General features: G+C 36.8%; 3 protein-coding genes across 4 annotated transcripts; 1 reads left to right on the forward strand and 2 right to left on the reverse strand.

Annotated features, from left to right (window-relative positions):
* Positions 1-5: 5 nt before the first annotated feature.
* zc3hc1 (zinc finger, C3HC-type containing 1) lies at positions 6-4,650 on the reverse strand. The gene is made up of 10 exons (XM_052555300.1): positions 4,479-4,650; positions 3,783-3,885; positions 3,481-3,631; positions 2,650-2,733; positions 2,437-2,564; positions 2,209-2,357; positions 1,865-2,117; positions 1,510-1,713; positions 957-1,169; positions 6-867 (listed from the first exon to the last, which is right to left on the reverse strand). Exons 1-10 carry the CDS (start codon positions 4,610-4,612, stop codon positions 796-798), a joined length of 1,491 nt encoding a protein of 496 aa, XP_052411260.1. The 5' UTR covers positions 4,613-4,650; the 3' UTR covers positions 6-795.
* Positions 4,651-5,880: 1,230 nt separating this feature from the next.
* On the forward strand, positions 5,881-15,933 carry klhdc10 (kelch domain containing 10). Of its 2 annotated transcripts, XM_052554628.1 has the most exons (10): positions 5,881-6,184; positions 10,253-10,345; positions 12,184-12,405; positions 12,498-12,652; positions 12,758-12,906; positions 13,033-13,117; positions 13,305-13,371; positions 13,481-13,528; positions 13,601-13,740; positions 13,903-15,933. In XM_052554628.1, the coding sequence occupies exons 1-10, from the start codon at positions 6,100-6,102 to the stop codon at positions 14,110-14,112; spliced, it is 1,254 nt and encodes a 417-aa protein (XP_052410588.1). In that variant the 5' UTR covers positions 5,881-6,099; the 3' UTR covers positions 14,113-15,933. The 2 variants fall into 2 exon arrangements, with proteins under 2 accessions (XP_052410588.1, XP_052410589.1); XM_052554629.1 differs by lacking the exon at positions 10,253-10,345.
* A 116-nt stretch (positions 15,934-16,049) lies between these two features.
* cax1 (cation/H+ exchanger protein 1) lies at positions 16,050-23,081 on the reverse strand. Its single transcript, XM_052554627.1, has 20 exons — positions 22,937-23,081; positions 21,865-22,020; positions 21,089-21,192; positions 20,847-20,955; positions 20,435-20,551; positions 20,281-20,342; positions 19,815-19,994; positions 19,456-19,641; positions 19,265-19,364; positions 18,668-18,809; positions 18,361-18,544; positions 18,127-18,226; positions 17,934-18,052; positions 17,800-17,837; positions 17,610-17,728; positions 17,377-17,522; positions 17,087-17,181; positions 16,913-16,991; positions 16,720-16,828; positions 16,050-16,336 (listed from the first exon to the last, which is right to left on the reverse strand). Exons 1-20 carry the CDS (start codon positions 23,004-23,006, stop codon positions 16,263-16,265), a joined length of 2,289 nt encoding a protein of 762 aa, XP_052410587.1. The 5' UTR covers positions 23,007-23,081; the 3' UTR covers positions 16,050-16,262.
* Positions 23,082-25,059: the final 1,978 nt, after the last annotated feature.

Raw genomic sequence — 25,059 nt, forward strand, 5'->3', positions numbered from 1 at the left:
ATACATAGTGAAAACCAGCAAAAGGAAAATGTTTATTAAATTTAGGCAGACATGCACAAGACTAACATGCATGGATGCACTACAAGCAGTACTTCCAGAGAAAGTGAATCAAAAATCAAAATGATTTATATTGGCACTCTTTTCTAATTATGGCATCCATTTCAGCTGGCATGTGGCTATAAGATGATAAAGGTGAGAAACGTCTTTAAAAAATGAGAGAGATAAAAATGTTGTTCATCCCATTCACATTTATGGAAGTAAATATAATATACCTACCTAGACATTGCAGAAAACACACACAAACCTGAAAACACTGGTTCTCCTCAGCTAAACTATTATGTGAAAAGCATTGATACAACTAACGTCTTCCAGTGTAGTTCATGAAGCTTCACTAAAGCTTTCCCTAAATTTAAATAAAATTTTCCCTAAAAACCCTTTGAAGTCTCATACCCAGGGAGGTGGTGAGGACTATCTGGCTGTGCATGCGAGGTAGGAAGCGTCAGTCTCCAGTCTTCTGATGTTCTGATGCCGACTGGACAGGCCCAGATTTAAAACAGTGTGCTAAAATGGAATTTCTGAGAAGAACTCTATCGGGCTTCACTCCTCCATCCCAAGGTGTTTCAGCACGGGCCGCTTGATCCATGTGAATTTACTCTCCCTTTCCCAACCAAACCCAATTCTGTAAACAAGACTCACTTGATCAAGAAACAATCTGAAAGCCACCGCCACTGTTACAAAGGACAGCGTACCACTAAAATAATCACCAGCGTTTCCCAGTCCACCTTCTGAAACAACCTACTGGGATGGGGAAGATACCTGCCACTGTCGGAATATCGAAAACACCCTTTTAGATTTGTCATGAGGAGCCTGGATAAAAAAAATAATAATAATAAAAAATGGGGCATTAGAGCGATGTAAATGATTGCTTTGGCAAAGTGTTGGCGTATTTGGGTCACCTGAGATGGACTGGCCCCGACTGGACTGAGGCTTCTCTTCATGGATAAGAACAGAGCAAGCGCTGCTTTCCAGCCTGGCTGAGGGACCTCAGCCTCACAGCCAACAAAGACAGAGCCGTCTTCACCGCCATCCTCTCTTTCCACACTCACCCAAGGACACCAGTCTCTGTGCTGGGCTACTGGGTCAAACACATTTCGGTGCATGGGCCCTTCCTATAAGAGAAAAACAAAACAGGCTTTAGTGCTTAGATATGGTGTTTAAAACTATATAGTGTTTGTCAAGGTAGAAACAAACATAACATGCATGTATAGCAATATAAAAATCGTTCTGGAGTAAAAATAACTTTATATACAGTAATAATAGTAACAGACCCTGTGTGTGTGTGTGTGTATAAAAGAAACAGAATACATAGAGTTATGCTGAAAAAATATATGTGATAATATAATATCATTCTACAATCATAATAACAGTAATAATATAGTAAAACATTATTATTTCTATAATAGAAGTTATTATTAGTATATTTAAAAAAAGATAATGGATTGTCCTTACAGGGCCACTGGCAGAGGAGAGACGTGGCCGTTTTGTCTTTCGCTGTGGACTGGAGGGCACATCCAGAGCCAGGTTATCTCCTTGGCCCCTGCTGCGGGTCATGGGTCTCTTGCCCCTGGACAGAGGGCTGGGAAGCTCCTCATGTGGGATCGGCGAGTCCCTGCTTCTGGCACGGTGGACCAGTTGGGACGGTGTACTCTCCATCTACATGCATGTTGACAAGGCTTAGATGGTTATGACTGTAGAACATCAATGGAATATAATGGGCATTGCCAGTTTTGTTTGTATAGAAATTACACACAAACCTTTACTATATCCAGATATACTGAATAATGTCAAAATTTGAAAGAACCACCTGCTCAGAGCGTGTGGAGTCTTGACTACGCAGCTTCATGCGACATGGAGTGGGGGACTGGGATGGTGAGGGGGGCGTCCCCTTTTCCCCACTTGTGCCTTGAGATGGGGTCAAGGTGGTAGTAGATGTTGGAGACTGCGGAGGGTTTTCGCTCTCTGAAACGGTGTCCATTTGATAGAAGTTCCACATTCCTACCTTTCTCATGCAGTAAGAACAAGTGAGGATGGGCAGATTCATCGCGTAGAGAGACGGGCTAAATAGAAACATGGAACGAGTTAGGTGAAACAAATGTTCAGCAAAAAATTTGCCAGGACTGGATCAAACGTGACTGGTTGGATGTTTACCTGGCTGCCCAACCACAAAGAGCTATGATGCATGCTGCCACCTGTACAGAGCATGGATCTGTTGAGGCCTTAGAAGGAGAACCACCCTGCTTCACTTGTTCATCTTCAATCAGCTGAAGGAGGACACTTATTACATCTTCAGTCAAGGTCTGAGAAACAAACAACAACAAAATTACAAATGCACAGTAGAATTATCATTGGACTTCCCTTTAAATTAAGACACCATACCATGGCTTTTAGCTGCCCCGGCTTCATAGCAGGCAGCTGCTGTTCTAGAAGGCAAGCACTCTTGTAACGGTCTAGAAAGGCACTGAGTAATACCGTAGGCTCATTTACAGGAACCATCCAGAAGCGATCTGGAAAACAAACCGCCCTATTTACTAGAAATGTCTGATTAAGATTTCAGACAGACTAGTAGTAGTAGGCCTCTCAAGATAGTACCTGGACATGGAAAATCTGGCCAGGAACAGAATTTCTCATGTTGTGTTTGAAGCTGCTGTAGCAACTCCGAAATCCGCCCTTCATCTAAAAAAAGAGAAAAATTAATGGTCATATGATGCGATTTAAAATTTTCCTTTCTCTTTGGAGTGTTACAAGCTTTTGGTGAATGAAGATCTGTAAAGTTGCAAAGACTAAGTCTCAAATCCAAAGAGATATTCTTTATCAAAGTTAAGACTCCCACGCCCCCCTGAAACGGCTCATTCAAACACACCCGCAGGCATGGTTTCAGTGACCGCAGTTAGTGTTAAACCAGTCATGTCAGGGAGATGCTGTGTGTATCTAGGCGAGAACAAAAGCACTTTATTTTGCTTTTACGAAAGTAGATGCATTTAGGAATCTTTAAGATTACTTACAACAGAACAGCAACATATTTTATGGACAACCGTTTCGTGAACCTAGGACAGGAAGTCATTCTGACTTTGCTATGACAAGCTGGCACTTCTGAATCAGCTAATAAAAGAATGTTTTGTTATCAGTTTAAGTATTTGCTACTGAATGTTCAAATGCGGAGTTTTGTGCATCGGCCAATCACAATGCACTGGGTGAGCTGACCAATCAGAGCAGACTACTCTTGTCGGAAGAAGGGACTTTGTAGAAAACGACGCAGTATTTGAAGAATAATGTGTTTTTTTAACATTAAAGCATGTCAACATATTCTGTTACACCAAATAATTATCTTTACAAAAAGCATCTTATGACCCCTTTTATAAGTGAATGTGTGCAGATACAAAATATGCCTTTACTCTAGAATATAAAGGTTTCAAAACTTACATTTCTGGAAGTCCAAGGTTGCTTGGATTGATGCACAGAGGAAAGCCTGGCAACTAGAACACTTCAGCATGTCACAGTCTACATTGATCCAGCCGTACCGCGCACATCTGAGCGGCGAGAGAGCATGGGGCTTTCCAGCCCATTTCAGACAGTGCTTAGGTTAAGGATGAATTTTGCAAAAGCAATGAATGAGAGACGAATCAGTGGACTGAGTTTATGAATAATCTTTACACCAGTTTATGCAACAGAAACTGCTTCTGAGCTTCTCGCATCAAGCCACTCAACTCAACTCAAAAGGATATCGAGTAGGATTCCACTCTGGTGAAAAATGCTTCTTTGTTTGCTGCTTCACAAGGAGCTTTCCCAAGGCCATTTGGAGACAGTGTATTTGGATCCTGCTGCGAACTGAGATATGGGGAAGAAATTCAATCAGTGTTATGCATAAACTATGCCGCCAATGTTCCCGTTAATCCATATTTTCCAGGCATAAATAGAACCAAAGTACCTTTGCAGCACTTATTTAATTCTAACATGAAATAAAATGCATGCATTAGTCCAAAAACATCTATCAGTCGTGCATCACTCTGCAGAAAAATACATTTTAAGATTTTAATTTGAAAAAAGGTGGTAGACCAGCTCCAACTACCATGCTGCAAAAACCAGCTTGATGAGCTGGTGGCTGGTTTGTTTTGGTCTAAGAAGGTCTACCAGATTGACAGGTAGATTGGTAACGTGGTTTGTTTCTAGTCTAAAGTCTAACTGGTAGTCTTCTATAGATGGATGATTTCCCAATACATACTAGCAGTGTGCATCAGTTCATGTTTATTTTGTACCATCTCCCACGTTCAAAAACACAACTGCCATTTCAGTTCAACGTTCCACCAAGGTTTACAGTAAAAACTTCTCCGTTTGCTGAATTGTGCACCGCCCCTGTCGTTTTCTTCTCACACATTCTCACCTTTTTGCCACTTTTTTTCTCATTACAGCGGAACTCTTACCAATTTAACACGTAGTCTTCCGAAGCGACCCCTTCGTTGAGAAGTTCCCTCACTTTCAGGGGAGATACTAGTGGAGATTTGCTTTGTTTTTCGCCGTTTTCTGAGCGATTTGCACGGCTGCCGAGCGCCGCCATGTTCGGTGTCTGTCTCCAAACCCTTCCGCTGCAAGATATCAATTATCAACATTTTTACACAGTTCCGCCCCCTCCATTACTAAAACGTACCATGGTAACAGTAAAGCACACTTTCTGTCATTTTGCTAATTTTCTTATTTTGATGACAGTGATTCCTAACATCAAAATAATAATAGTTTAATTGATGTTAATTGTTTATTCAGCACTTGATAGTGCTGCATTCCATGATTTCGTTTTGTTTTCATGCTCCTCTCATTAATCTCATTTTATGTTCATCAGAGACAAATAAATACAAAAGTATACGATTTAACCACATATACAGTTTGTAAATATGGGGTTGAATAATTAATTCTTTGTAAGGCTACATTAGTATTACATTAACTTGATACAAACAGGGTGTTTGTGCAGTAACAGATACCATTTATCAGTTTAGGAAAGAGACATTTGTTTTTCTGTAATCAGTCCAACTCAATGTGAGCAGATACTTTCAGCTGAGACACAAGCTGGTTGAGGCGTGAGCAAAAATAACCACGCCAAGACATGTCTCATATTGATGTTTGACTGAATTGCACTGTCAGACTGCAGTTGTGTTGTGAAAATATTTTACAATTCATAAGTCCCCTCTCAAATATAGGCCTATCTAAGCCGTTCTCAATATGCAAAATTATTTAGCAAGTACATTTTTTAATTCGATTTTTTTTTAGTTTGTGTGCAATTAAATAATCTTGCTGGAGATATTCAAATTAATAATATGACCCTGAAAATTCATCCCTTCTCTAAATATTAAGAGAGAGAGAGAGAGATTAACATTCAAGTTAAGTCAAAAATAAAATAAAATGCATGAGCAGTTCACTTAAGACTATACTAGTGAACAACAGCTCTTAAAGCACCAGCATTACTTGTATAAATGTGAGTCTCTCATGCAAAATCACAGATAAAATTAAAAAAAAACTTGCTTAAATGTTTAATAAAAAGTCCCTATTTTGCAGGTTTAGTGAATAATACATTAAATTCATTTTGAAATTAATGTAGTGTATGACATTTAACATTACATTTAGTATTACATACTGATGTTTTTCTAAATTCAAAATATAGTTTATGCAGCAAGCTAAAGCTTTTTTTTTTTTTAAGATTGGACATTTTGGGGTCAGCATTACATTTTAAAAAAATTTTTGGATCCATTATTTGTAAAGTTTGACGTTTGTTATGAAGTCTTTTAATTTGAAAGGCATAAAAAACATCCAATTATGTCTGATTGTTTTCATAGCTTGTGTGTTTTTTTTTGTGGCCATCTTGAAGGTTTTCTGCGTTTCTGCCTTCACGTTCATTGCAAAGGAGATCCGGTCAGGTCCATCCATTTCTGTTTAAACGTCTCTTCCAGGGGAGAATGGGCTGAGTTATGCTCTGCGGTCCGCATCTGTCTGTTGAAGGAAGCCCCGTCGTCTGAGTGCGTGTAGGTGGATGATATCAGCGTGATTTCTGGAGCGATGTCTGCCGCAGAAGGAGCGCACAGCCCGGACAGACTCAATCAGTTTGAGCGGCTGTCTGGAAGGCCTCCGCTGAGAGCCGCAGGTCAGTGAGGACTCCGTTAACAGATTGAATTAAGCACACAAATAACACTATTTCTTCAAGAAACTCCCATTTGTTTTGCTTTTTTTTTTTTTTTTTTTTTTTTTTTTACCACGAAATGAAGTTATTTTATATTTCACATCTCTAGTGCTGCTAGCATCTAGCACTAGCCGTTTTGCTAATGGCATTGTTTTGATTACAAACTTTACAAATTCACATGTTGTTGTTATTATGTTTAGCGCTTAATATATTTGAAAAAAGTTTGTGCATTGTAGTCGTCATTTTATGTTAGTTTGTCTATCAAAAAGTTGCATTAAATACTGATAGCTTGTGGATCTAGCTTGACGAGTTCATTTGCATTTTAGTTCATGTTAACGTTAAAGCTGTCAGACCTATTTTTTCGATGTAATGAAGTGATAGGAACATAGCATTTCCTTATTTTTTATCAACTATTTGATCAGTTTGTCAAGTGCCAATATACTACGAAAGGTGCCAATATAGATATTTAAATGTATAATAAGTTGGTGCTTTAACTCTAGCTTATCCATTTGGTTTCCAGATTTAATTTGTTTCAGCCATAAATAAACAAACCTGTTTGCAGTCATTTTGAACTTGTTAGCATACTGATCTACTAAATAAATGTGGCAAATTTGTAACCAAAATGTTTATTTATATTTCTAGATTAAATGTCAAAGCTAAATTCTGTTTGCATGTTTGACTAAATGATTTTTAAAGCACACCAGGAGTAAAAAGAATGGATGTGGCAAGACTTATACACAGAATTACTTAGTGTTTAGTGTAATGTCTATAGTCTATACAGGGATGCATTTCACTTGTGCCCCAGATCAGCACATGGGTAAATACAATTTCAGAGTAAATAAAAGCCCAGCTCTTTCAAAGCCCAGTCTGGTTCTACTCAAAGTCATTGTGTAATCTTTCATCTGTAAGACACGCACAGCAATTGTTTCTAATGCTTTAAAACAGTGCTGCAGTGTCGCTTTAGGACATCTAATGATATTCAACCGCCCATCTCATAGCCTACAGATCTAGCCATCTGTATCCTCCTTCCTGTTTATATATGATGAATGATGGAGGTGATGGAGATTACAGAACCGTCTTTACTGACAAGCATTAAATATTGCATGCGATCTATCGTGCAGCCCTAGTTAAATGGATTACAAAGGTTGTTCTTAACACATAATTTGAGGCTGTTTGGTGTTTTGCACAATACACTTCTCATGTGGAGGCAGCTGGTTTATTGTAAATGTTTCCCTCGGATGATGTTTTGCATATGACAATCTTAAAAACCTCAAATCTAACCATGTGACTTGCTTGGTGCAATAGTAATACGTGCTGCGGTGGCCGGTGGTTTTCATGTCTTCAGTGGACATCTTCGGGTTGTCTTTTGAGGGGGCTTACTGTCTGTTCTCGCACTTTGGGTGACTTCTAACCACCCAGAACGTTTTAGCAAATGCATAGCAATGCTCTGTTAAACATCACTGGTGTGCAACTATCATTTGTTTTCTGTGGAGCCAATAGATACCAATACAAATGCTTAAACCAAAGCAAACCAGTTATCGGTGTGTTTTCAGTTGTTTCCAAACATTGAATTCATTTCAGATGTATCAAACATAGTACATTAAACAGAGTTCCAATGGGCATGGAAAAGCTGTAAATATTAGGATTTGTTTTTGCGCAGGCCGGGAAAAGTTATTGATTTAATAAAAAAATGATATATGTTTGTAAGTAAATATACATTTTTGTTAATCTCTAAATATTTAGTGTGTGTGTGTACAAATTGCCAGTCTTTGTAAAATGCCTTTTTAAAAATCACTTTCCAGTAATTACAAACGCTTAGGAAAAAAAAAAAAAATTAATTGGTTGAATTGTGTGGAGACCCTGATTAAATCCCTCTTTAAGTGACAATGTTTTCTTTTAGGGATGCACGATCATGTTTTTTCATGGCCGATACCGATTTCCGATTTTTATTTATTTTTTAATCTTTAAGCAACAAACAAGAAAGAAGGAGAGTGTGCATAAACAAGATGTTTATTTGGTATTTAATAGGCCAAACTGGCTTTTGGCTATTGACAACAATAACCATAGCCATCTGAAATTAACAGCAGTAACTGCACAGTAAGTAGACTACATTTTAATACAAACATAGATGGTTCAGACATCCGCATTTAGCATCCGCATTCAGTTTTCGAAATATTTCCACACAAATGACATAGCGAACGATTACAATGTTGTATGTGCAAGTGGGCGCACTTCCAGAAAAATCGGCCCAAAAAAGACCAAAAACCAATTTATGGCCGGTCAACCGGTGCATCCCTAGTTTTTATTTTTTTATTTATTTCAATGTTTTTGAAAAGTATCTAATGGTCACCAAGGCAACATTTTTATAATCAAAAATGCAATAAAACCATAATAATTTTGCTTAAATTGTGATACTTAAGTTTTTTTTTTTTTTTTTTGATAAATAGAATGTTCAGATGAACAGAATTTATTTATTTGGAAGATCTCTTGTAACCTTGTAAATGTCATGGAGACTTGATCAATTTAATGGATCCTTGCAAAAAAAAAAAAAAAAAAAAGGCAGACCCCAAAACTCAGGGAAATCCTGTAGAATTCAGCCAATCCGATGACATCTTCGACTCTCCTGAAGTGTTTCTGCTTTTGTGTCCCATATACATCAGACGTTTAGCCTACGGTCCGTATGCGTGACGTCTGAGTCTGTTTTATGCTGCTTTTACATGCCACTGAACTCTTAAAAGTGCCATAGAATGCATGGATACAATATTTTTAATTGTTCTCTGATGTCCCCAGAGTGTGTATGCAAAGTTTAATCTCAAAATACCCCAAAGATAATTTTTTATACCTTGTTGAAATTGCCACGTTTAGGGTTTGAGCCAAAATGCCCTTTAAATGACAGTGAGCTGGTCCTCAGTGGTTTATAGAGACTCCTATGTGCGTTGGTGCATCCCAGCACATGAGTCTTTGGCACTGACATTGTACCTCCAGCAGCTGCAGCAAGAGAACAGTAATGGCGGGCCGCAGCTCTTCACTCAGGGTTGTGTATTTGCTAATAGGGCAGAGAGAGTCACAAATGGGCGACACTTTCACAGACTATATCGTCATAAACCCCTTTCACACTGCGATTCCGGATAATACACGGTTAATGTCTCCCAGCAATTGTTCCCGGGTCGCAAGATTTTGACCCTTTCACACTGCCAATGATTAACTGGAATATTTGCGTGCATTCACACACAACCCGTTTGGTCCCGTAATGACAAGTGATGTCAGGATGTGACGTGTAATGTTAACGTGCCTAGCGTTTTCGTGTACTTTTACTTAAGCTGTCGAACGATCTCAGCTTCAGCGCAGAAAGTGATGAGCTAACTGATCTCTGCTTCATTACAGTTTGCACACACTTTTTTTTGTGAACGTTGATCTCCCTTCAAAACACCTGGTAGAAGAGTCGCACGATGACGTGCATCATCAGGCTTTTGTTCACACAGAGCTAGTTCTGGGACTGATCCCAGCAATGTTACTAGGTCCCCAACCCGGGATCGATCCCGGAATCAATCCCGGGACATGTTTGCATTCACACAAGGCGACCCGGCAATTTTCTGGGACCGACATGCAATGTGAAAGGGGCTATAGTCTGGAACTGCTCGTGTGGAGAGACTATTTATGATTTTTTTGGAATTATAAAACTATGAGTGAGTGGATTTTTACCATTTTTGTGTTTTTTTTTAAAGTGGTTTTTGCATTCTATGGCATCTTGAAGTATATTGTGGTCCTTTTAAATGCACCTCTAAAGGTTTTTCTTCGTTATTGCACAGATTACTTAAACTGTGGAACGTGTGCAGAAGTTTTTATTGACCCGTGAGATGTGACATACCAATTCACTTTATTGTACATTAGTCTTTCTCTATTCCCAAAACCCATTTATTGACCCCTTGAGTGTTGGGCAGGGAGTTTGTCTGTTTATGTTGTCCTTCATTTTGCCATTGTCCTTTTGTTGTTGTTATTTTGTCTGTCTGACTGCGGTGATTGTGGTAACAGGCTCTAAGAAGAGAGTTTCCTGGGTACAAGCTCGAAGACTCCTTGGCCAGACCTGCCCCAGTCTACGGATCCCTAACAGGTTTTTAAGAGAAGGTGGGTAATAGGCGAAATCCGCCTTTATCTGAACTTCCAAAAGAAAACCCACATGGCAAATCTGGAGGTGTCCCCATGCTGTCCCCATCCTACCTCTCTTCAAAACTGCTTTTCCTCACTGTGGTGAAAATAGAAAAGACCACCACTCTTTTGCCAGGACTCTTTCTGCAACTTTCTGCTTTCTTTGGGGGCAAAGCTGGGGCAGGATGGCTTGGGTGTTAAATAAGAAAATAAAAACCGGGAAGGGTCAAAGTGTTTGTCTGGTTGTGAGTGAGATGTATTGGTTCTTTTTATTTTTATTGATTTGTGTCAGTGTGTTTTTTCAGTTCCCTCCCATCCTTATTAGCTCTTCCCTGTGGTGCTTTCACTCAGGTGCAGCTTCCTGGTTTCAAGGCAAATACACTGGCAAGAAATTTGCAAGGGTGAGGTTGCTAGCTTGCACGTGCTGTAGAAGACGTAGTGGACTGTTTAGATCAATTCTTTTCAGAGATTCAAAAGATGAATCCACCAAGTTGGGTGTCAGCTTATCAAAGTTGTGCACACTGGGACAAAATAAAAAAAAAAGTATGCAAATGTTACAATACCTTTCGCCCCTTTGGTAAATTTATAATATTTTACATTTAAATATTTCTCTCTCCCTCACTCTCTAAAATTTAAAATGTGTTCCTATATATTTAAAAATGTATTGCATTTTCATATTAATAATATTTAATACATGTATTTATAAATTAATATGTATACATTTATGACAAATGTTATTGATTATAGTAATAATATAAATATGTATTTATTAAATATTGTTTATTATGCAAATCATAATAAACAAAGTATATTTAAATATATAATGTAAATATAGTTTATTATAATAATATAAATATTACTATATTAATAAATGGAAATAAAAGCATATACTTAGAAACAGTTGTTTCTTCTAAGATCCTGTTTGTGTATCTCTGCATTGTGTTTGGAGTCAGTTGCCATAGCTTCTTTGATATAGTTTAATTAACTAGGGGTTGACAATAATGGAGGGGTTATGCGGATTTGAACTAGTTGTTGTTAATTAATTTGGGGTCACTGTTACCTATATGTATGCTCTTCTTTTGTATTTATCTGATACTGAACAAATATGTGAAGTACAAAAGAGCACATTCTGAAGCTTTGCTTTAGAGAAGGAAGTTCATCTAAGGCTAATCCTGATTCTTGAATTGAGTCACTTTCACAGCTGTCCATATTTGCATCCCGTTATAAAATTTGGCTGCATTAAATATGAATAAATCTGGTTGGAGATTGAGATTACTCTGTTTTAATTTACAGCCTCAAGTATTCATTTCTAGTAGGATGGGTGGATTAGAGTTGCTCACTCTATAACTCTCAATCTAATTAAAATTGAGTGTGTTCATCTAATTTAAATCTGAAATGCAGGTAAAAAATTTTTTTTTCAAATGCTCGTTTTCAAATTTAGTAAAAATTATAATGATTGTGTTATAACTAAACTAATAGCAGTTTTCATTTCACAGGTGACTTTGTGTTCTCTAATGTCTTTAATCTTCCATTTTCTCTCAAGAGCTGTCCCACTAATGTTGTATTGTGCTTACTCGAATAATTACAGTGCAAAAACAGCAGCAAACATTGGATATCTTTTTTTTTTTCACATCTTAAATCTTTCCTTCTACCTTTTGGATATCTTTTTTTTTTTTTTTTTTTTTCACATCTTAAATCTTTCCTTCTACCTTTTGAATACAGATACTCCGTGAGGACATCTCATCTTCGCCACTAACTGAGCTGTGTAGCTATTTATCTTTGCCTCGCCATCAATAGGCTGCTGTCTGTCTCTGTAGGTCACAGAGCCCCTCCGGCCCGGAGCGGCCATCGCTGTGTGGCTGACAACACCAACCTCTATGTGTTTGGAGGATACAACCCTGACTACGACGAATCAGGTGGCTCAGAGAACGAAGACTACCCACTGTTCAGGGAGCTGTGGAGGTTCCACTTCGCCACAGGGACATGGCAACAGATCCGCACCGAGGGTTTTATGCCTACTGAACTGGCCTCAATGTCAGGTAACATGAGATAGAGATGGAGAAAAGGCAGAAATGCTACACATCTTTTAGGTATTTTAGGTATATGACCATCTTCTGTGTACATCAAACAGCTGTTTTGCACGGAAACAACCTGCTTGTGTTTGGCGGGACCGGAATCCCGTTTGGGGAAAACAATGGGAATGATGTTCACGTCTGCAATGTTAAATACAAACGTTGGTCCCTCCTCAACTGCAGGGGCAAGAAACCCAATCGAATATATGGACAGGTACAAAAGCCTTGATATGATGTAACCTACTAATGAAAAGTGAGTGAACTAGTAAACATCCTAACTTGCATTGATTAATTGAGCGATCCTTGATTTGTTTTGCAGGCGATGGCCATAATCAACGGCTTCCTTTATGTATTTGGAGGTACGACAGGCTACATCTACAGCACAGATCTGCACAGACTGGATCTGACGACACGTGAGTGGATTCATCTGAAACCCAACAACCCTCCAGATGACCTGCCTGAGGAGCGGTAAGTGACTTTTGACCTTTTAATTTTATTTTAAACGACTAAACGCATTTCTGAATGCTGTCTGATGATAAAATGTCAGTCTATGAGGAGATATGGCAAACTTCCTTCTAAATTTGTTTTGTGTAGATATAGGCACGAGATAGCCCATGATGGACAGAGGATATATATTCTAGGAGGGGGAACTTCCTGGACTTCCTACCCATTAGACAAGGTACAAACATTTCCATGAATCACCGTTTTAGTCAGTGTTACATGACTTCATTTGTTTACCTGAACTAATGCGCCTTGCTCATGAAACATGAAAACATCTGTGTGTAATTCAATTGTCATATGTATTCAGGTTATTTTGTTTTACAAATTTTATTCTAAATGACCGTTGTCCCAAATGTTTGTATCAGATACATGCATATAACCTTGAAACAAATTCTTGGGAGGAAATCACAACTAAGCCTCATGAAAGAATAGGTTAGTAATGAAATTCCCATCTTAATGATACATTTGACATCTGACAATGGAAAGCACACTGTGAGTGTTTGTATTACATGCCTACTCTGTGCTTTTTTTTCCCCCACAGGATACCCAGCCCCTCGGAGATGTCATAGTTGTGTGCAAATCAAAAATGGTAATAATTAAATATCTAATTTAAGTTACTTTGTAGAGCTCCGTGTGTGATCACTGTTGTTCTCTGTGACAGATGTATTTATATGTGGAGGTTACAATGGTGAAGTAATACTAGACGACCTGTGGAAAATCAATCTGCAGACGTTTCAGTGGAATAAACTACCTGCAGTGATGCCTGAACCTGCGTACTTCCACTGTGCTGCTGTTACCCCGGTCAGCTCAGGGATTATTATTATTTTTTGTTATCTCTGTAAATTTACATTTATTTTGCTGTTAATGGCGTTAACAATTTTCTAAGAGTTAACAGAGTTTCTTTTACACAGGTAAGGGTCTAAAATCATTCTAAACATCTTTTTTTTTTTTTTTATCTTTCAGGCCGGCTGCATGTACATCCACGGCGGCGTGGTGAACATCCATGAGAATAAGCGGACTGGTTCCCTTTTTAAGATCTGGCTGGTAGTGCCCAGTCTGCTAGAGCTGTGCTGGGAGCGTCTGCTCAAATCTTTCCCACACCTGGCCCAACTTACCCCGATACAGCTGCTAAACTTGGGCCTCACCCAGGAACTCATTGAACGCTTGAAATAAAGAGGCGAGGGAGCTTTGAGTGTGAGAGACAGATCGTCTATGTACTATATGTGTACCTTTTTATTTAAGTTTTAGTTTTCGTTCATTTTTTGAAGCTCATTATGGGCAGGACGACGGCACTTGAAGCCAGCTTGTGGACGAGAGGAACAGAATCGACTAAGGCACTCCATCCTAACACAGCCCGCCTTAAAACCAAAAACTGTAGGATGCCTTTGTTTTTGCGTATGCACCTTTTAATAATTTGAAAATCAATACAAAAGTTACAAATATCCAGTAGAAGGCTCTTTTCTCAAACACTACAGGTCAGTGACCTGAATGAAAGCTGTTTTTTTTTTTTCTTCTTCTTCTTGAGATTGTATTATTATTATTTATTGGCCTTCAGTAGTGATATTGTTTTTACTGATGTATCTTAATTCTATTTCCTCTCCTGTCAAATAATTATTTAAGTTTTATGAATCACCACACCACGGCATGAATATTCAATCAGAAGTGATGTAATCGGGGTTCAGTTAACTGTTTGGATATCTGAACAGACTTATGCAGAACTTTTGATGCTTGGGATTGTGATTTAAGGTTTTACTTCAATGAATACGGTGCAAAACAGTGTTGAAAAGTTGAATGTTTTAACAAAATGGGTTTTGACAGAGATTGTTGATTTTTAGGTTGAATGCTGTTGCTTAGATCTGCAGTTTGGTCTGCACTCGAGGCACAAACACCAGACCGAGTAATGTTTGAACAAAGCTGTACAGTCATAGCAGAGCTGTTCCCATGCTTCATCCAGTTTTGTAAACCAATCGTTCCATCACTGTGAACTAGGTGCTCCTTAATTAACTTTTCATGCTTTTACTGAATAAAATGTTTTTCCTTAAATCGAATCATCCCTCATCCAAATGTTTAAACTGACACATTGACACATTTAATTGATCTAGTAGTGCCTTTACTGAGCAAGATGTGATAATGTGCTAAATTAAACAAAGCCTTGCTAAAAGCACTTTATTATTTAACTCAAATTATATTCTAGAAAAAGCTGACCTGAATTTCTAATACAACAAAGATGCACACTTACTATTTTCATCAAGCTTTCTAGCACTTGATATATTTGCGGTAAATGAAACTTAAATTTAAAACTATGGTCAGTGCAGTGCTAATGATATTTTGGGCCTTGTGTATACCTGTACAGAAAAACTGAATCATTTAGCAATAATGTAGCGGAGCATCTTTTACTATGCTGACCTATTAAAAAAAAAAAAAAAAAGCTCTGAATTCAAAACATCTCTGGTCGAAAAACCATATTCAGCATCTTGAATTCAGAGTTAATGCATTTTGCCTTGGGTTATTTAACCGGTTACATTTCATGGCCATTTATTTAACTACACTCATTAGCCACCAGCAGTTGATGTAATGGAGTAAAATTTTAAAAGATTCACAATTGCAACCCCTTGATTTATGTTGTCGAAGTAGCTTCTTTCTGGGATTAGATCACATACATGCCCATATTATGTGCCTACCTGCCATTTTCTTTCTGCATGACTGGATTCCTGTTTGCATGGGTCAGGATTTAAGGGTGCTTTGTCATACGGGCGATGTGCAAACAGTGACAACTCCACATTTATTTCCAGAAATTATTTCAGAGAGAAAATGTTCACTCCGTCTGCATGGAGTGACGGGAGTCCCTACATTCGTGTTTTTTTGAGACTAGGGGTTTCGCTGGACTTCGATTCCTCAGTTGTGCAGCAAATGTCCAAAACTCACCCGTTACCTGTAACTTGTGTTCCAGTTTTGTGTTTTATTGTTGAAAAATTAATAAACTTGTTCAAACTGGTGGTTGCATTGGATCTCTGCTATTCATACATACACAAGTTCAAGAAAAGTTCATGAATGGAATACAACATTTTTTTTATTAGTTTAATTTTGATGTGACATCTTTTTTTTTGGGGGGGGGGGGGGTGAATGTAAAATATTTTTATGCATTTTCAAGTAAACACAGTGAAATCGCTCCCAGCTTCTAACCGGCTCACAAGTAAGAGCCTGCATGCTTCACATGCTGGAAAATATCCAAAATTTTACAATATATATGTAAGACAAGAATACACAGAAACACTACAAACATGTCAACAATAAAAAAAATAACAAGGAAAGAGTCATTTTTCTCAACATCCAAGAGGAGCAGGTGCAAAAAAATACAAAGCCAGAAGAATAAGGTACACGACCACCAGAGCCGTTCCTGTTCAACGAAAAACAACAGTTATTAATAACTATTTTATGTAACAATGCAGCCTGAACTAACTGTACTTGCCTAAACAAACTGCATTACATTTAATGATGCTATTAACAGTCTTAAGCTCAAGAAAAATTCACAAAAAAACTGATACACGTTAGTTGATACATTATACCTTAAATTTATATTATTATTTTATTAGCCCACACACAAATTTTATGTTATCAAATCTATATGACTTTCCTCAATGGAATACAAAGAAGTTATTTATAGTAGAATGTCTAAGCTTTTCATACAATGAAAGTAAATTGTTCCTTACATAAAGCTATAGTACAGTTACAGGAGGGTGTGTAAATGATGTACAAACCAATAATACTAATAACACTTACCCTGGAAGTAGTCTGACTTTCCATCCATAAATATGTAGTTGACCAGAATAACACTGAAGATGCTTGCCCAGAGGTGTAAATCACTGAATATGAGAACGAATCCAACATCCTTGGGAAAAACAGAAAGAACTTGTGTCACACTGCAGAACTGAGTAACTGAAACAACTATTAATTTTTTTTGAGTGTGACTTACATAAAAAGCATTGAACAAGATCAGTAGCGGTATCTGTAACATGCACACCTGAACGGCAATACAGCTCCCCACTTCCAGGCTACAAGATAACAGATACCCATATTAAAGCCACATCCAGATTACATAGTGGAAACAGTGAAATGCACATCTATTTTAACACCAAATGATTGTAACCTGAGGCTGATGTTGTTCTGAAGAGCAAACTGGATCCCATTGACTATCTCAGGAAGCTCGGGAACCATAGCCAATACAGTAACTCCAATAAAATACTGCAATATTTATAATGAGTGAATATTCTAGATTAAATACAGAGCAGGAATAGGGACTGTACATAGGAGATATTTAATTTAATTTGTAAAATAAAAATAAAATGGGAAAAACATTCATTTTATAAAATAAATTACCTTTAGAAATTATTATATATATTATGATTTAAAAAAATAAAGAATAAAATAAAAATGTACCTGTGAGACACTGGAGTTGGAGATGATGGGTTTGATGTGCTCTGTGCTGAGATCAGCGCAAGCTGCCATCATTACTGTAGCCAAAATGAGCACCACAAGAGCTCTCGCTCTAGACCAGTGAACCACCGCGCCATGGTCACTAACAACTAACACAAAGAGAACAATTCATACATTCAACTAAACAACATTCAACCAGAATGGTGTAATCCGAAAGCAAATCCACTAATACGCACCATGACAGTGGGCATCACTGATGTGGATATCATAAATATGCGAATGAGTCTTAAGGGTGAAGATCAGACCAATGAGATATGCAGAAGGCAACAGGACAGAGATTGTGTACACTAAAGGCCTGAAAACAAAGACGTCATTTAGACATTTAAAAGTCTTTATGTAGTAAAACAAATGCGTTTAGATACTCACTCGATATGACTCAAAAAAAGAGGTCGGTTGTTTTCGCTCTGTAGGAAAACATCATGGCCATATATTTAACTACTGTGCTTTGCATCATTAAAATATGTTTGAATGACATGAATTTTATTAAGTAAACAACATACCAGGTCATAATGGCAGTTGTTACATAAGAAGGGCTTTGTGGTGTTACCAGGCGAGTTGTTACAGCCCTCACATATAAAGTTTCCATAAGCCTTTGAAAACAGCGTGGGAGCGAAAACACCTGTGGTCAGACAGAGGTGAAAGGTCAAATATAATTCATTCTACTTAACGCAGTGAATTGTTTAGCCCTCTCACCTCCTATTGATATAAAGAGCAGAGCTGAGCTGACTCCCGCCGACCTGCTGTTGAACCGCTGCTCTCGGTGTTTGCAGCCGCCGATGATCATACAGATGCCCTAAAACACACTCACACAGAATGCAGCTGTTAGAGGAAATGTTATAATGTACAACATGTACTGTACGAGTGGCGGTTATTAGAGAGTGTGAGGAAGCAGCAGCAGCACAGGAACACACACACACAGGCTCTCACAGGTATGAAGAGGATGCAGCCCAGCAGTGTGCCGGTCAGAGCAGATTTGACGATCTCTGCGTAGCACTTGCTTCCTGCGCGATGACCCTGCAGCAGAGCTGTGATGTAAAAGGCCATCTCCGTGATCGAGCCGAACGTGGCGTTTACTACCGCTCCCACTGCAAAGTTACTCTGTGCGGAAATACTACAGGGAAAAAAAGCTCAAAAGTAAAATTCAGCTTTCTTTTTAATCAATTATTTGAAATAATTATTAGTAAAAGGTAGTAAGAGAAGTAATATAAATTATAAAAAGGATTTTTAATGTTACCTTGCTATCCCCATCCCAATGTAGTAAGACAATGGGATAATAGAGCTCACTGCTGTGGCAAACTTTGCCTCTGAGCTCACATAATAATCCTCTTTGTCTATATAGCCGATCACCAGAGTGATAATGACCAGAGGCAACAGATCTGAATAAAGTTTTTTAAAGATCTTACCATGACAATAAGTGGTGCATATCAATAATAAAATAAAGCTAGCAAAATGTATTTATCAAAAGGTACCAATTGTACATGTTATTTATACACCCCCCAAAAAAATTGTAGAAGCATTTTCACTCAGTTTCACAAGTACAAAGAAATGGCAATTTAAAAAAAAATAAATGCAAAATATCTGAAGGGGGAAAAAAATAAAAATAGTATTTACGCCAATCATTTTAGTGTACTATTTAATAAGTATATATTTATTTACTTTTTACTATGTAATATTCTTACACATCTTTTTATATTTTCATGATTATTTTCTCCTTTATTTTATCATTATTTTTTCCCACCCTGTATATTTCACAAAATCTAAATAAATCAGAAATAAAAAAAGATACCATTTTATGTAAGCGAGTTTTATAAACCCCCATTATAAAGGATACTGACAGCAAACACATTGATCCCATCCACAGTAAATTTGTAGTAGTACCAGTTAAAGGCACGGTAACAGCACAGCAGAACTCTGGTCTCACAACCTTGTGGCTAAAAAAAAAAAAAAAAAGAAGAATAAAACATTGCAACCATTAGTACAAAACATTAAATCTACTAATGTAAAGAGCAGAATAATGCTTACTTTTTTCACAGTCCGGATTATGACCTCCTCTGGTGGCATAAGCAGGATGATGCTCAAGGTCCTGACGTTCATCTTTGACACCGGGATGGTGAAAACCAGCATCCAGGACAGGAAGATAGCCAGGAAATGAACCACAGCCAGCAGGGGGTATCCCAACACCAGCCAAACATACGTACTCAGCCGACACTAGAAAGAAAACATCAAGATATCCATTTAGGAATTCAAATTGTAGTCTTACCCCTCATTGGTCTTCAAACCAGAAACCTTCTGGTTAACAAACCTCAACTTGCTAAACCTCAAGAATGATATGATTTACAGGCCTATCAGCTTAATAAACTGCTCAAAACTGACAGTCTCACCCAGTAACGAGTCTGTTTTGGAGGCAGCGCAGTCAAAGGGATTTCTGCGGTGACCGCAGGAGCGGAGCGCAGCAGAGGTGTAGACTCTTTCACCTCCGAAGACTCCTTTCTCTCATCCACCTCCGGAATGGCCTCACAATGTGGGAATTTGATACAACATTTCTTCACCAGGCTGATGCTCTGAAAAAAGAATTTAAAAACGTGCAGTCAGCCGAGAGAATTCCTATTCGGATTTAGAATCAGTGACACTGAAGTCTTGGAAGTCAAAATTTATTTAAACGTGGAAAACCGCAGAGTTTGGAATGAATGTCATGTGCCCTGCTGCAGGCATTAAGAGAAACTTATCTAACTAGGCTTTTCAGATCGATTCAACAGTGTGACAGAATAAAAAAAAAAAGAAAAAATACAGTACATGAATAGGCTACCGGTATACGTTTATGGGAAGTTCTGCGGATTTTTCACTTACTTTCTGTAATGCCTTTCCAAATGGCCATAAGAAATAACCTGACAGCTTCAAACAGAGCTTTCCTATCATGAAATATGATTAGAATAAATTAGAATAAAGTGCAACTGGAATGGACTATTAATAAGAACTAGTTTACAAAAGAACCCTGACATACCATATGGGATCCCAGCAATGGTGCAAAACATCAGCAGACTAACCAAGAAGTAAAATAAGGAGATCCACCAGCCAAAGAGCAACACATAGATCACATTCCCAACAGAGACCAGTGATCCTAGGGAGTAGAAACATCACAGTTAACAAACACACTATAATTTAAAAGTTAAAAAATATATAAATGTATATTAAAAGTCAAAATATAAAAACCACATATACATACATACATACATATACATACACACACAAACACATACATACATATACATACACACACAAACACATACATACATACATATATATATAGTTTACTTTGTTTTACAATTTTTTTTTAGCTATAGTGATGACAACACATTTTTAATTTCCAGCAATTTTGGGGATTTATCTAATTTTCTCATTCAATTTTTTCTAACCTGAATGGTGTTTGATATAGTTGAGGTCAGAATAGAGCTCTTTAACTACATCAGACCTGTCTTCAATGGGTCGTTCGGTTACATGACTCTTCCATTTCCTGAAACCAAACTGGAATGCATACATACATAAACAAATCATTTGAAACAGTTCCTCCAGTTATTCCAAGGATTTTCACTCTAACTCTGGAAAAATCTCTGACTGTTAAAACGGGAATATTTAATAAGCGCTCATATTTACACACCCTGTAGTTGTTGGCAAGTTTATGTGCCTCCACCTCGTTTTCTGCGCGGATGGTGGTTCTGATGCTCGCTTCCTGCCAGACATCATCTGTGCACCGTGAATGCCCTGAAGAAAACAAAGAACAAAATGAGAAATAATTTTTTGGAGAAAAGTGTACAGTAATTCTATGGAATAAAAAGGGTGATTGCTTGTTCTTTCAAGGGCAAATTTCATAGCTAATATTTCTTGCATTTAATTTGCACAAATAATATCTTCACACATTTTGCAGAGTATTGCAGCTGTATAAGAAAATATGCATAACAAAAATCTTAATCTCAAGCATATTTTGCTCAATTTTGGGGGGATGTTATTAGAAAAGAGAAAAAAAAACTATATATAACTTCTATACAGTAAATATAGAAATAGTTAGAAAGTTATTTGACTTGCTTTATATTATGAACATTTTAAAAATGCTGTAATTTCCCAAACAGGATCCTATCCCTTTTCATTGTCATTTTTAGATAATTTAGATACTATCAGCTATTAATATTAATTTATATTATTCTGAATAAATTGAATCAAATTGATTCAAATTATTAATAATAATAAATGTAAGTGTGTGTTTGTGTGTGTATATATATATATTTTTTTTTTTACGAAATTAAACTGTATTTTTGGTTACTATATATAACTATAATAACCCTGAAACTTTCATTTAACAAAATAAATAACAAATATTTTTTTATTACTATTTTTGCACTTATGAACTGATTAGACAGACTATAGGAAGATACTCACTCTGTGCAGAGAGGCATTTTGGAGTGTAGTGTCCAAGGTACTGGGAGGTGCAGGGGGAAGGAGTATCTGGGATCTCAAGATATGCTCCAGCTACACACAGTCTGTCACACTGGGAGCTACAGCGGCGGCTTCTGGGGTCATGGTCCCAGAAGGGCTCTAAAGGTCATACAGAGAAAGAAAGAAATGTCTCGGCAGATTAAGAGGTTTCTCATGGTCATCTGATGACTAGGTGGAGTCCCCAACCAGTCAGTCTGGAACTAACTAAAGACTCCTGATGGTCACAAGAACATCAGTTTCTCACAGAACATCAGTGAATTAACTGTGTCTTATTGCACTGCTAATTGATATCATGGCATGAGATCATCAAAAAAATCAAAGCAATAAAAATAATTAAACCACAGACAACTAGTAGCATATTTCAAAATAAGCCAAATGTTCCTATGAGCATGAATTAATTGTTATATTTAAAACGCTTATATATATTTTAGAGGTCAAAGATCACAATACTAAATGATTCCAACAGAAAAAGGCACAATGTCTTTAAAACAATAAATAAAAACAAATTGAAAAAGCAAATAATTTTTTTTTGTTAGATCTAAGCAATGTATTGATAATAGAAGTATGGAAAAGGCCTTTAAATTTGTGACAGAGTAAAAACAAACAAATACTTAAATATTTCCTTTTTGTTTTTTTGCATATCAATTATGTTTTTAACTTTGTATTTGCAGTAGAATTAAAAAAAAAAAAAAAACATTACTCAATGCCGTTGGTAGAACCAGTGAAATCAGTCTCTCCTTACAGGTGTCACACGTTCCCAAAATCCCACTACACATCTGAGTAATTTCTTATTTGTCAGCATTCACTTAAACGACTAACTGATGTGAAAGTGTCTTTAATTTAGAGTCAAAAATTAAGAAATTAAATAATTTCTATAGATTAGGAGAATCACCGGAACCAAAACAAACAAAGCAGACAAGCAAAGAAAATATATTAAAACAGTTCTCATTACTGCACAATTAGACTATAGTCTCTTTGTGCTTCTGAATAACTTTAAGAAGATTGTAATACTCGCCTGAGCCCTCAGTGGACCGTCGCCTGCGACTCTCTACATCAGTGGACATGCTGTGTTTGGTGTGCGCCATCCTGCTACAATCGCGCGCCACCACCACCAGCAGCTCTTCTGTAGTCAAGGCCTGTGCGCGCCGCCCACGCCTGCCGTGAACGCGCTTCTTAGCACTCACTTCATTAATTTGGAATCATTACTTTTTTTAAAAAATTTTGTCAACAAGATTCCAGCTGAACCCACGACATACCAAGACTACTACTATTAACATTATTATTAATATAGTCATAGCAAAACAACATAAAGTCATAATATATAGATAAAAAAGTAAAAATTGCAGGAGTAAAATATGAGCAATTAAAGAATTGTGAGATTAAAGATGTTATTTTCCAAACAATATCTTTAATTTCATAATTCTGTAATTGATACAACTTTAATCTCGTTATTATATATTGGATTGGACGAAACATTTATTTAAGGTTACAACGTCAAGCCAGAAGGTGGCGACAAATTTTACTTGTCCTTACAAGTGAGTCGCTGAACCATTCACGCCATGATTCATTCGTCAACAAACGCCAGGTGTTGACAAGTCCGCCGTTTTCAACGGGCTACTTAAACATTCTTTTCGTGGGGTATTTTTCATGTCCACACGTTGTATATTCACAGTACAGACCAAAAGTTTGGAAACATTACTATTTTTAATTTTCATTGCTCATCAAGCCAGCATTTATTTGATCCAAAATACAGAAAAAATAGACATATTGTGAAATATTATTACAACTTAAAATAATAGTTTTCTATTTGAATATACTTTAAAAATGTGATGCAAAGCTGAATTTTCAGCATCATACTCCAGCCTTCAGTGTCACATGTAACATCCAGTCTATCACATGATTCTTTTTTTTTAATTATTATTCATCAAAGTATCCTAAAAAAGTATCACATGTTCTGAAAAAATATTAAGCAGCAGTTCCAACTGTTTCCAACTTTGATAATGAATCATCATATTAGAATGATTTCTAAAGGATCATGTGATAATGATCCTAAAAATTCAGCTTTGCATCACAGAAATAAATGATAATTTAAAATATAATACATTTAAAAACAATTATTTTAAATTGTAATAATATATCACAATATTAATTTTTTTCTGTATTTTTGATCAAATAAATGCAGGCTTGATGAGCAGAAGAAACTTCTTTCAAAAACATTAAAAATAGTAATGTTTCCAAACTTTTGGTCTGTATATATATTATTATGTTTCTCTACAAAATAAAAAATTACTGTCACATTATTTTTATACTATACAGTAATGCTAAACATTATTTCCTTTTTTTATGCGTAATGAAAATAACCTGGAAGCATTCAACATAATCTGAATCCTTTAGGTTTCAGTACATTTTATTCATTAATGGTAGGTCAATATTAAAAATATATACAATGGAATGGCAGGAAAATAGCAAAGATCACATGAAAATACTAAAATAAAATACTACTGATAAGGACAGACCGGCTCTTATGAGGGAATAACAGCAACGGTGATGGGAAAAAAGGATATTACTTAAGTCGCAGAGCACACGCATCTTCATTAAACACTTTTTCTTTAAAATACATTCTTGAAGGACAGCAAAAAAAAAAATAAATGCTGCACAGCTGCTTTGTTTGTTAATAATGACACAGATATTAACAACGCTCTAAGAAAATTTTTAAACGAAAAATAATAAATTGCGTAAATAACCTTAACATTTGAAAATAAATTCACACCGAGAAGCAAATCCATGTGTATGAAACAAAAATCACTACAATGGGCGTGAGCAACAAAAATGTGATCTGAAGTATGTACAGTTTAAAATAATATACAATAAAACTGGTGAAAAAAAACAATAGGACTATAAAATATAAAAATAGTTTTTGTAATAGCACTGTACAGAAATAATTGTCAATGGAAACAGAATCTTACATAATCATGGCCATTTTCAACTATAGTTTTTAAACAAAAGCAATGCCCTTTATATTCTCTTTTTCTCTTTGAATGAGAGAGGTGGACTTGTTTGTAATTGCACCAGGCAATTTTTTTTACCAAGACTTTTGTAAGTTCATTCTCAAGGTGTGGCCAAGAATGTTTAATTGTG

This window comes from Carassius gibelio, chromosome B4 (assembly GCF_023724105.1).
Source record: "Carassius gibelio isolate Cgi1373 ecotype wild population from Czech Republic chromosome B4, carGib1.2-hapl.c, whole genome shotgun sequence".
Classification (NCBI taxonomy): domain Eukaryota; kingdom Metazoa; phylum Chordata; class Actinopteri; order Cypriniformes; family Cyprinidae; genus Carassius; species Carassius gibelio.

Coding starts and splice junctions, on each gene's coding strand:
- zc3hc1 (XM_052555300.1), bottom strand. CDS start 4,612: ATGGCGGCGCTCGGCAGCCGTGCAAATCGCTCAGAAAACGGCGAAAAA. Junction 3,886..4,478: donor GAAGACTACGTGTTAAATTG/GTAAGAGTTCCG, acceptor CCCATATCTCAG/TTCGCAGCAGGATCCAAATA. Junction 2,358..2,436: donor CGGGGCAGCTAAAAGCCATG/GTATGGTGTCTT, acceptor TTTGTTTCTCAG/ACCTTGACTGAAGATGTAAT.
- klhdc10 (XM_052554628.1), top strand. CDS start 6,100: ATGTCTGCCGCAGAAGGAGCGCACAGCCCGGACAGACTCAATCAGTTT. Junction 12,406..12,497: donor TGAACTGGCCTCAATGTCAG/GTAACATGAGAT, acceptor TACATCAAACAG/CTGTTTTGCACGGAAACAAC. Junction 12,907..13,032: donor GATGACCTGCCTGAGGAGCG/GTAAGTGACTTT, acceptor TGTTTTGTGTAG/ATATAGGCACGAGATAGCCC.
- cax1 (XM_052554627.1), bottom strand. CDS start 23,006: ATGGCGCACACCAAACACAGCATGTCCACTGATGTAGAGAGTCGCAGG. Junction 18,810..19,264: donor GATCAATGTGTTTGCTGTCA/GTATCCTTTATA, acceptor AACTTTATTCAG/ATCTGTTGCCTCTGGTCATT. Junction 18,053..18,126: donor GCTCTTTATATCAATAGGAG/GTGAGAGGGCTA, acceptor GTCTGACCACAG/GTGTTTTCGCTCCCACGCTG.